At 38.3% G+C, this 12512-nt stretch overlaps 1 protein-coding gene across 1 annotated transcript; it reads right to left on the minus strand.

The window, feature by feature from the left end:
- Positions 1 to 4381: 4381 nt before the first annotated feature.
- On the minus strand, positions 4382 to 11042 carry LOC141639683 (sucrose transport protein SUC4). Its single transcript, XM_074448749.1, has 5 exons — positions 10352 to 11042; positions 7384 to 8126; positions 6873 to 6936; positions 6756 to 6799; positions 4382 to 4785 (listed from the first exon to the last, which is right to left on the minus strand). The coding sequence occupies exons 1-5, from the start codon at positions 10926 to 10928 to the stop codon at positions 4618 to 4620; spliced, it is 1596 nt and encodes a 531-aa protein (XP_074304850.1). The 5' UTR covers positions 10929 to 11042; the 3' UTR covers positions 4382 to 4617.
- Positions 11043 to 12512: the final 1470 nt, after the last annotated feature.

The following is a 12512-nucleotide window of genomic DNA, read 5'->3' on the forward strand; positions in this document are numbered from 1 at the left end:
ACCACCAAATCCACACAATACACCAAAAACCCCCAAAACTACCCAATTAGGATTTTAACCAAACTCAATGAAATGTTATAAAAATTATACAAGAAGCTTACCCTTGACACGACGATCACAACGGCGTAAAGAACAAGACAATCCGACGATCCTAGCCCTTGGGATTTGCTAACAACGCGACAAGAGAGAACTACGTAACTTCTTTTCTTTTGAAAGGTTTTAGAAAGGTGAAAAAGTGATTAAAGAGAATGACGGAAACCTTTTTTATTAATCACGCGTTATTAACAAAACCCGACTAAAATAACCCGTAAGACGCACTTACTCGACCGAGTAAGTGACTTACTTGATCGAGTGCCCCTTACTCGATCGAGTGTCACACGTACTCGATCGAGTACCCATCAGGTCACCTACTGTTTTGCGTAAAAACATACTTACTTGACAGAGTAAACCCCACTCGATAGAGTACCCATAGACTTAGAAAACCGTAGTATTAAAAATCACTGATAATATCTTAGTTGCTTTTGAAGTTTTTCATCATTTGAAGAATACTCAGAATGGTTAGGGCACATGGCGGTCAAGCTTGATATGGCAAAGGCTTATGATAGGGTAGACTAGGGATTTTTGAATAGAGTCTTGAAGAGTATAGGATATGATGATGGGTAGATTAATAGGGTTATGATGTGTGTTACGATGGTCTCCTTTGCGGTCTTAATTAATGGTAAGTCACCTCGGAAATTTGTTTCAGGAAGAGGCCTCCGTCAGTGAATCCTTTATCGCCATACCTCTTTACATTATGTGCTGAAGTTCTCTCGAGTCTTATGAGGCGGGCTACTGAAACACAAGCTTTACATGGGGTTAAAATTGCGAATGAGGCTCCTCTGATATCACATTTTTTGTTTGTGGATAATAGCTTGTTTTTCATGAAAGCAAATATAAATGAAGTTCGTGTGGTGTAGGGTATATTGGCTGATTATGAGATGGTTCGGGTCAGTAGGTGAACCTTGATAAAAGGACCACATATTTTAGTCGATGTGTAAGTGGAGAGCGAAAGGAGTTGTTGACGATGGAACTGGAAGTGCGAGTGATGGATAATCCAGGGAGGTAGTTAGGCTTTCCTACTGTTCTTGGAAATTCAAAACGGTCCTAACGAGTCTGTTACGAGACAAGCTTAGTAAGAAATTACAAGGGTAGCGAGGGATGTTGTTGTCAAAGGCCCGTAGAGAAATTATGATAAAGGTAGTTGCCCAATCACTCTCTACATATGCTATAAGTGTGTTCAAACTCTCGATTAACTTTTGTGAAGAGCTTCAGTGAACCCGAAAGCGGTAAAAACAGGATAAAACAGGCCCTCTCGTGAGTACTTATTATGTGGGGTAAATACCCTCTTCAATCTCTAACTCAAGCTTTCCTCGCCGTAACCATAATCGGCCACAACTACCTTTTCCACATGGCATCAAGGAATGCGCCGTCCTATGTCCACGACATGCAAGCAAGAATCAATCATCACTTCCTTGGGGGAGGAAAACCCTACCTAAGAGATCCTGGATCTCCGGGAGAAGCAAAGCCAAGTCGTGATGGTCGCATCTCCTATTCGGAATTCTCACAATCATTTTTGGTACGCTCCGCCCCCAGGATGGTTGCAATGAGAATGGATAGCGATCAAGCTCGAACTCCCACTGGAAGTCTCTCTAGAACGTCCACGCTTACTCTATTATCTTATCACTTGAGTTGGTACCACAATAGGGTCCTCACCGGTGAAAGCCGGAGAAGAAGGCCGTAGATGGTCTCAAAATTCTGGCGGGCTCGGAGAATGGAAAGCGAAAGATTTCTTGGGTTGCTTGGCGTAATCTTTGTAAGCCGAAGAGTTTAGGGGGCGTTAGGTTCCGGGATTTCCACAAATTTAATATGGCTTTGCTGGGTAAACAGGCGTGACGGCTTATTACGGAACCTGATAGATTGCTTGCGAGGTTGCTGAGAGCCAAGTACTACTGTGGGCGGTCGTTCATGAATGCTGATTTGGGACACAATCCAAGCTTCACTTGGAAGAGCATTTGGGAGGCTAGGGTCGTGGTGAATAAGGGCGTTATTAGGAGAATAGGGAATGGCCAGGGCACAAAGATTTAGGGTGATCCTTGGCTGAAGGGGTCCAACTCAAAACTTGTATTATCGCATAGAGTGAACGAAAGTGAGGCTATGATGGTGGCAGACCTGATTTGAGCAGATGAGAGGAGTTGGGATTCGCAAAAGGTACGATCTTTGCTTTTACCTTTTGAGCAGGATGTCGTTTTTATTATTCGTCTTAGCAGTATATACAACGAAGATATTTGGAGCCGGCCTTTAGAGAAGGATAGTATATATACCGTTCGATCGGCATAGCGAGCCCTCATGAAAGGGGAGGTCGAAGAGCAGGGCCCATCTGATTGGACGAGGTCGAAGTGGTTTTGGAAAGGTGTGTGGGGAACGGATGTACTGCCACGTGTTAAGATATTCTTCTGGCAATTTTGTAGGGAAGCGATACCTACGAAAGAAAATATTGCGAGACGGGTTCATAGTTCAGATGTGGTGTGTCCGTTTTGTCTTAGCAAGATAGAGACTTGTCTTCACTTTGTTAGGGTGGGTGGGTGGGTGGGAGGGGTTTGGGATGGGTTAGGGGTAGAGATAAATAAGGAAGAAGGGAATGAGCAGGCGAGGGAGTGGGTGGAGGATATGTGGAGGGAGTTAGAGGCGGAGGAGCGAGGGAAGGTCATGATGGGATGTTGGGCAATTTGGGAGGCGAGAAACGAATTGGTTTTTTTATGGATGGAGAGTGGAAGTGTATGAAGTGGCCAGACGAGTGAAAGATGTGTTGAAGGGGATGGTTGATGTGGACAAAAACATTGGTGGTGGTAGCAATGTTCAAAGGAGCAGGGGGCGATAGGGGGAGGAGGTGATTGGTGTCGAGTTGATGAGGGGTGGGTAATGATCATTTGTTGTGACGTTTGGTGTGAAGAAGGGCGGGGAAATTGGGATGAGGGCTATTTGTAGGGGAGATGATGAGGGTGTTGTATGGGCGATGGCTGTGAGTCGTAGTGGGATGACTGAGGTTGAGGAGGCGGAGACAGAGGCGTTATTGGAGGGCTTGAAGGAAGCTATGAGGCGAAGAAGTCGATAAGTTGTTATGGAGAGTGTTTGCAAAACCGTCATCGATATCTTGCGTGAAGGAAAGATGGGGCGAAGCAGTTTATTCTTGATTGTAGAGGAGATTCGAAGCCTTTGTCGTAACTTAGATAATGTATTTTGACGTTTTGTCAATCGTAGCTGTACTCGTGTTGCTCACTCGTTAGCTCATTTTCCGGGTCTTTGTTTTGGTAGGAAAATGTGGGAAGGCTGTTTTCTTAGTTTTGTAGAAAACGATGCGTTGAATGTTCGTAATGATATGAGATAATACCGGTTCTTGGGATTTCCAAAAAATAAAAAAAAATAAAAAAAGAACGGAATGTGAGTTTTCTTAGAATATCTTTCTATATTGCCTTAGTTGTTCGTTTGTTTAACTTTTATTTTTATTTATGTTTTTCGCAAAAGTGGTAATTGAGGCCCAATCTAATTGTGAAATTAAACCCCATAAATGTAGATTGTAGTGATTAAGCCCCATAAGTTATATAAAAGGTGAAATTAAACTCTTTACCCAAAATCTCATGAGAAATTCAATATATCATATATAAAAAGTGAAATTGATTATACTTTTAACAAAATATACAATCAAAATTCAATAAAAAAATAATAATATAACAATTTAAATCATAATCCAAAATGAATTAACATCAATTAGAGAAAATTTTAAATTATTTTATAAAAAAATATTTAAATTTTATAAAACAACTAAATATTTTTCCTAAAATTGTTAACAATTCTTTAAAAAATATACAGTATGTCATTTTTTTTCGAAAATAAACTTGAATACTCTGAAAATATGTACCTGGTTTTAATTGTCTAAAGTTTTTTCTGGTAACAAAGAAATGTTTTAATAAAAAACATTTTTTTCTCAAAAAAATAAAATAAAATAAAATTTTTCATTTTTTTTTTTCAGAATTTAAAACATAATTTTAATTTACATTTTAAAAATCCAATCTTTTTTTTTTAAATAAAACATAACTAATTTTGGTTTTTACAGTATGAGAAAATGAATTTCTTATGAGATTTTGAAATGGGGCTTATTTTCACTTTTTGCAAAAGTTAAGGGGCCTAATCACCCCAATTTAAAAGGTTGAATCTCACGATTAGACTAAGTTAAGGGGTTAATTTACTACTTTCACGCTTTGTGTAAGGTATATATTAACCAAAGGTAACAAATGATTGGAAGGAAAGTAATCGAAAAGTGGCTGAAGTGATCGCTACACAGAACTACAGAAGCATCCCAAAATTCGATCTTCCACATGCCAAAAACTTTTCTAATTCCAATACAGCATATCAGTTACAAATGCAGCTGATAGAAGCAATCGAAAAGTGGCTGTGATCATAACTGAACAAATTTATTTATTAGAAAAAAAAAAATAGAATTACACTTTGTACATATTCTGGGCATTCACAAATTGCCATTCATGTGTATGAATAGCTACAAAAGGACTGTACAGAGATACCTCAAACATGCATTCCAAGCGTTCTGGTTTTCTCGGCTCTGGATCGAGGCAGAACCAATATGGCCATGAGTCCACTCGCAAAAGAGGCCACTGCTGCCACGGCTATGGCTGGCGAATTTCCGCCACCAAATAATTGATCCCACGGCCCGCTTCCCAAAGACACAATCACCTGCATGTAACATCCATGTTCTCGGTCATTCAAGCATAGAATTTAAACATTATTTGATATTGATTCTTGAACATCAAAGCTTACTGCCAATACATAATTTCTTCTGTTCATAAAATTTTCCTACCGACTACTTCCTATTATGTTAAGAGCTTAGCAAAACCCGGGTGAAACCCACGATGTGTGGACAAAACCAAATTTATACAAGTCTCGACAGTAAATATGCCCTCAAAATTAATTAAGGGACAAATGACACGCTTCACAAGGTTCTTCGATTTGATTTACAAGGTTTCAAAAACCATACATACTATGTCAAGAGTTAAGGAACTTTGACTCAAAAAGCCAAATGGGAAGAACATTGCGAAACAAACAGAATACTTGTAATACAATTACTGCCGAATGATAACTACTGAATTATGCCTGCCTACAAGTCTCAGTAAAAGATAGCCACATAATACCTTAATTCTTCATGATCAAACACAGCCTATTTTTTCGGCAAAGGATGAACTTCATGATTGTCCCCTTTTAACTTCGTCAACAAATTTAACCATTAAAATTTCACATTATATGTTAAATACAAAGGAAATTTTATAATGTTGGCTTACTATGACCAACGGTTTTCAAGTTAAAATTTTGAATAGTTGCAAATAGTTTTTACTGTAATAAGAATGTAGGTTAATGTTGATGCCTGTCGTCGTTCGATCATCAATGTTAAATAGAGACAATATTAGAAGTATTCTATTGAAATATTAATCTCTGTATCTCCTAATAAACATATTGGATGGAGGACCTATTTCCAGGGGCGGAGTCAGGATTGAAAATTTGGGGTAGCGAAAATAACAACGTAGAATTTTTTTATAAACAATTCGTTTTTTTTTTTTTGTTGCTCAATAAGAACTACACTTTCAATTTGTAAATATGAAAAAAAAAAATTCGCAATAATTGACGTGGTTGTTGATGGGAATGACGGTGCCTCAAATCCTAGGTAGTTAAGACCTTTCATTAAGCATTTTTTTGGCTCAAGCTCGTGAAAAACAAATAAAATTATAAAATATTAAAAATTATTATATTATAACATACTTATATAAATGTCCAAATAAAATATAATTTGAAATAATAATAATATTACAATATAAAGATTATACAAAAAAATTATAAACGAGCCTAAGCGAACTTTCGAGGGGGTTAAAAGATAATGTGGGTACCACCATATACAAGCAATACACAACTCAACAAGTGAAAAAAATTGCTTATTGTAGGAGTCGAACCCGACTCTCGTGAGAGATGTACTTATACTTTACCATTAGACCATGTACATTCTAATGCTATCTTAGAAACGTATTATTTATTTATCCTGACACATATCAGCGATATATGGAGTAGCAAAATTTCATCTTCTTAGTCAAATTTTCGGGATTTGGGGTAGCGGCTGCTACCCCATGCTACTAGGTAGCTACGCCACTGCCTATTTCTAAGGACCGGTCAAGAGTAATTTGCAGCAGGGCTGTGTCTTAAAGGGGGAACTTCTCAGGGTAACAAAACTACAAAAGAGAAGTAGCACTGCGTGTTCATCCACTTCTTTGTTCTCCAACATTTATTTCCAAATAAAAAAGGAGAGAAGGGGTGGTTCTCTACCCATATCCTTATAGCACTTTCACAATGTGATCGAAAAATTAAAGATGTGATGCAGCTCAATGTGAACATAATCCATTTCCAATTTTAAAATCAGTATCCCTTTACAAGGGGTCAACCGGCTCAACCCTAAGCATCAACGTTTAGGGCTACTAAAAGTGATTAATGCATACAAGACTCGAATGCCTAACAAAAGCACTAATCCTCACCCAATCTTCCTCTTCGGTTTATTTGTTACGTTTCCGCTCTTGGTATATCAACAAAAGTAGCTAAAATAACAACTCAAAATACGCAGAACAAGAACAATAGGTAATAACAGTTTATAGTTTTAGAAATCCAACCTGTGGAATCACAATTGCAAGATTAAGGACACCCATTGATAACCCTGCAGCAAACAGCACTCCCGTTTAAGAATTTACATTTCAGAAATTTACAAGGAGAGATTAAGCGAAAGTTACCTTGCCCAAGCCCCAGAGATTCAATTCTGGCAGATACCAATGCATAGGGGACACTATAAGTGACCTGCAATCGGAAAGACAGACTTGTTACTTATTTATTCATACAAAAATTAATAAAAAATATATGAGGCTCACTATAGCAACCGACCAAATTATTTAGCACTGATATCCATTGATAACCCTGCATCAATGTTCATTTGCATGCTCTTCTCTTATTTATTTCTAATTTTATCATCACAATTATAGAATATTTTTTGAGGTTTATACTACCCATTAGCACTTTAAAGCAGAGAAAAAATACAAGGTATCCTCTCCTAAACACAATTTAACTTGGGGATCAAAATTACAAGCTTCGAGATTTTAACAAGTGCCAGAAAATGTTGCTCGTATATGCATATGATATGCAGTGATGGATTGATGGTGTTTAATAATATGTTGACCATTATAAAACTTTATTAAGCACCAAAAATTAAAAGAATACAGGTACCATTTCCAGTGAATAGTAACTTACTGCCAGCGGCATCCCAAGGACGGTAAAAACGGTCACAGCGGCAATAACAGCGCCATTTGACGGGGTACTATAGCCTGAGGATTCTGCCTTACTCACCGCAAAAGCAATTGCAAGCATTGCTATAAAACACAACGACATTATAATATTCGACACACCCCACAAAATTCCAGACCCCAATTTTCTGCAAAGTTTCTCCATCAACACAGAGGTTATGGCCAAAACAACTGACTGCAACATTAGGCCAAGTGCACCTGTGCTCACTCCTTTATGATAGGCAATACCTTCTTCTGGGTTACCACCATAAACCTCCCGGCCCATCCAATCAGTATCAAAGAGAAGAAATGGAAACCATCCAATCCAAGTCAAAGCAGTAACCGAAAGAATCAACCAAATGGGACCCGAGAGAAATTTGAAAGTGCCAAACAATTCCCAAAAGAAGGCTTCTTCAGTGTGGCTAGATTGTTGAGATCCTTGAGAAATGGATGTGGGTCTGTCCCTGCTAGTCAACGGAACTTCATGGGCAGCCGTAATGCTTATATATGTTGTTATTACGATAAAAATGATGTCTATAAGAAACGCCGCCTTGAGATTGGCACAACTTTCTCGGCAACCACGTGTGAGAGTGAATGGAAGGATATTATACCATTTAGTGTATGATCCTGTGGCAAACCCAAGGATATTTCCAACAGCCATAAATAAGGAGTAGTATGCATTTGCCACTCGGTTTCTCCGATGATCCTTTCCTGACACACAAGTTTACGAAATAGATCCATCAGTCTTTACGACTACGGAGTATTTATGATGAAAATCATAAACCTAGTTAGAGAGCATAATTAGCAAAACAAGCAAAGGCACAACTAACACAACACATAGGCTGATAGGCTCACAGAATTAACAGCCATCAGTCAAAAAGCATTCACAGAAGCTTAATACCTCTCATTACAATAAATATTAAATTTAGGGCTTGCTTGGAATGGAAGTAATAATTAAGGGAGTAATAGAGCTAAAATGAACTAAAAAATGGAGGGAAGGGATGGGAGTTGGAGATAAAAATGGATAGAAATGGAGAAATAGTGTAATAGTCCCTCCATTAAGAGAGTAATTGTTACTCCCCTCCCCCCTCAAGTAATGCATTACCTCCATATGGAGGTAATAATTCCTCCCCCACTTCCTCTTTCCACCCTCCACAACCACCACTAACCACCAATCTCCTCCCATTTCTTCTTATTTTAGCTCTCATTCCTCCCTTAATAATTACTCTCATTCCAAGCAAGCCCTTAGCAATACAACCAAAAAAAAACACAAATACCACCAACAAAAATCAACCTCCCTTGTGTGAGAGGTACTGTTCTTCATATGATTGACCCTTTTGACTCATGTGGTCAAATTTCTCTAATTAACACATTTTCAGTTCCAAAGACCATTAGTTTCTAGCAAAAGTGTAACTTTTCATAAGCAGCGAAGTGCATGAGAAAATATAAAGTGCATTAGTACCGTCAAGGAGTCCAACACTCAAGTTCCCACTGAAATATATTACGATAACATCTATACTGTAGAATCTCTGCTAACGAGTAACGGTCCATTCTGTACAACCTAATATGGATTTCCCAAGCATCTACAAGTCTAAAACCAACAATCTATTAACAGAAATAGAAATATATTAACTGTGTTAATTAATTTTGGCTAAGTACAATACCAGCTGTCTAAGTCATAATTAAGCATTAAACACTTTATTAAAGTTATCATGAAAAAAGTGATTCTATATTTCTATGCACTTTATAGAGAGAAAAATACACCTTTTCCATACAAATACCTCACTGGAAATCAATAATTGTTGCTTTGAATAGTTCTGTGGTACCACCAAACAATGACAAACTTGATATGGACGCGTTATCAAATCCTCCCACTAACTATACTTATCAATGTAGTTGTTTACTATTTTAGGATGCTAATTAGAATAGATTATATTCCGGCAATCTTGCATTATTCTAATTTACTTCAATCAGATTACCCAGTTTAACAAACTTAACTTATTTTAGAGAATTTACACAAATAAATTACTGGAAAAGTAAGCCTCGTCTGGAAAACACGTTATTTGGTTCTCATATCATTATTATTAGTAAATTGTATTTCTTTAACATTCATGTCCTGATAACGACACTAGGAGAGGAAATACATATTCCGTGCATTATTTTCAAAGGGACATAGAAATGATTGGCGATCATGAAATTTTTTAACAGTGTCACCATCAGCTTTCGGCAACACAAGATCTTTGTCAATACTTAGGGATAAGTATGTCATTTCAACCAAAACACCCTATTTTTACCGACAATTTTCATTTCCAATCAAAATTTTCAAATAATAATAGTAGTAACAACTACACTAAGACGTAAAATAAATTCGAGTACTTATTAGTTTACTTGAAAATATCTGTTACCGAGTACTAGAATAAACTTCCATTTCATGTCGGATTTGGTCAATATAGGTCCGAAAACAAAAATATATCCCCTAGTCCATTGTGAGCAACGTGAAAAACATAAAATAATCCAAAGTGGACGATAACATAGATAAATGACAGCACCAAAAAAATGTTAACAAATAAAAACAGAAGAAAGTGGCAAATGTCACACATACGCAAAAAGACGAGGTTCCCCGCCACAACCCTTCTTTTGATTCGCTCTCTTTCTATACCTGCCACTCTATTCTACATTCCTCCCCCTACCCCCATACTTTACCAACAAACTCATACATAAATTATACTCTTTCCGTCTCAGTCATCTATTTACCGTAATCACTTTTTTGGGGTTTTTAATCGGGTAAACAAAATGATTTGATGACGGAGGAATGCTTAAATAACAAAAACAAAAAACATTAACATGATGGTCGGACTCGGACACAATAATGTTGTAAAACGGATTATTTTTATAACTAAATTACCATAAAAGTGCTAAGAAATTAATTTAATTACCAGTGAGATCAGCTAGGAGAGCACGGCAAGGGCCTTGAGTGGTATTATTAGCAACATCAAGCAACCAAAAGCCAACAACAAAAGCAACAATAGCACGCGGGCGCTTCTTCGAGTCAGCGCCACCGCGATAATCGCCTAAAAAGTAGCCAATATCGGCGGAAAAGCCTACAATGGTAACGGCAACAACGATGAGAGCGGCTCCAGCGAGGATAAAGGGACGGCGACGACCGAAGCGGGTGGTGGCGCGGTCACTGATATGACCAACGAGCGGCTGGACGAAGAAACCGGAGACGGGACCACAGAGCCATATGATGCTGGCGAAGGCGTGAGGGATGCCGAGTTCCTGAACGTATGGGGTTAGGAGAGAGAGTTGTAGGGCCCACCCGAACTGAATTCCACCTGCTACTGAGGTTATTTTAAGGAGGGTTAGGAGTGGGACACGGGGGTGTGGGTGAATGGGTTTGGGTCGGGTGTGAGGGATGGGTGGGCGAGGTGGGGGTGTGGGTGCGGGTCGAGTGGGTCTGATAGTGGTTATTTCTCCGGTTTTGGGTTTCGTATGGGGAGGTGGAGTTGTCATTTGAGGGTGGAAAAGGTGTAGACTTGGGTTTTGGTGTGTTCGATCAAAAGGGAAAGAGTAGAGTGCGGTTTGTGGAAGATGATGGGATTCGAGTTGTGACTTACGAGTGACGGATCTAATGATACAACTGAGGAATAAATGGAGTTAGTTAAACAAGACTTTGTACTTTCGTTTTTATTTTTATTTTTTGTTGGGGTTAAGATGTTGTTAGGGTGCAAATCTTGTCCCATATCGGTAGAATAAAGATAGAAGATATCATCTTTATAAGAGGGTGTTTGGTTCACCCAATATAGGTATGAGTATGAGTTTGAAATGAATCAAACTCATACCATTATTGTTAGAATTAAGTCCCTCTATTATGGAGTTAGATGTTTCTAATTAAGACATATTGAGGAGGAGTTTCTAACTCACTAAAACGTTCTAATTGAGACATAATGAGGAGGAGTTTCTAACTCACTAAAACTTACTTCTACGTTGAAAACTGTGTAATTTATCCCTACAAACTGGTATCAAAGCCCGGTTGGGCGGGTGAGGGAAGAGGGAAGAGTGATCCACTAAAATTCACAATAATGGAAGGAAGTAAAATTTTGTTCGATAAATTCGATTGGAAAGATTTTGGTTTCTGGAAAATGCAAATAACGGATTATTTGTATTCAAAGAATCTACATCTTCCTTTGGAAGGCACTAAGACGGACTCCATGGAAAAGGATGAGTGGGAAAAATTGGATAGACAAACGCTAGGCGTGGTAAGATTAACGCTGGCACGAAATGTTGTATTCAATGTGATGAGTGCAAAGATGACATTGGACATGATCAATGTCCTAGAAAATATGTATGAGACACCTTCAGCTACAAATAAGGTTTTCCTTATGCGTAGGTTGTTTGGTTTACAAATGCAAGAAGGAACCACAATGGCGGATCATATTAATGATTTTAATGTGATCACAAGACAACTTAGCTCTGTAAAAAATGATTTTGATGAGGAGATAAAAGCATTAATTTTATTATCCTCGTTACCTAGTAGTTGGGATACTAGAAGTGACTGCAATTAGTAGTTCGCAAGGACAAGAGAAGCTCAATTTTGAAAATGTACGTGATCTAATTCTTAGCGAGAGCATTCGCAAGAATGAATTAGGGTGAGACGTCGAGAATCAATGGGAGCGGATTAATTGCTGATAGTAGAGGAAATAAAAATTATAGAGGTGGTTATCGTGGAAAATCAAAGTCAACAACTAGAGGAGGTGCTACATGTTGGAATTGTGGTGAGAGTGGACATATAAGGTGGAATTGTCCAAATCCTAAGAAAAATGGACAACAGCGTAATAACGAGGATGGAAATGAGGCGATAGCTGTGGAGGATGAAGGTGATCTTTTGGCAGTGAGTGTCGAAGATCCGATTGAGTCTTGGGTATTGGAGTGTGGTGTATCATTTCACGCTTCTCCGAATAAAAATTTCTTTCATAAATTTATTAGTGGAAGGTGTGGTACTGCTTACTTGGCAAATGGTAAAGTGTTGCCGATTATGGGAAAAGGTGATGTTGAGATACGTACCCCAACTGGTGGTAGGTGGGAGCTAACAGATGT

The sequence above is a fragment of the Silene latifolia genome, unplaced genomic scaffold (assembly GCF_048544455.1).
Source record: "Silene latifolia isolate original U9 population unplaced genomic scaffold, ASM4854445v1 scaffold_532, whole genome shotgun sequence".
Lineage (NCBI taxonomy): Eukaryota > Viridiplantae > Streptophyta > Magnoliopsida > Caryophyllales > Caryophyllaceae > Silene > Silene latifolia.

Coding starts and splice junctions, on each gene's coding strand:
- LOC141639683 (XM_074448749.1), bottom strand. CDS start 10,928: ATGACAACTCCACCTCCCCATACGAAACCCAAAACCGGAGAAATAACC. Junction 8,127..10,351: donor TCTCCTAGCTGATCTCACTG/GTAATTAAATTA, acceptor CTTGTGTGTCAG/GAAAGGATCATCGGAGAAAC. Junction 6,937..7,383: donor TCCTTGGGATGCCGCTGGCA/GTAAGTTACTAT, acceptor TTCCGATTGCAG/GTCACTTATAGTGTCCCCTA.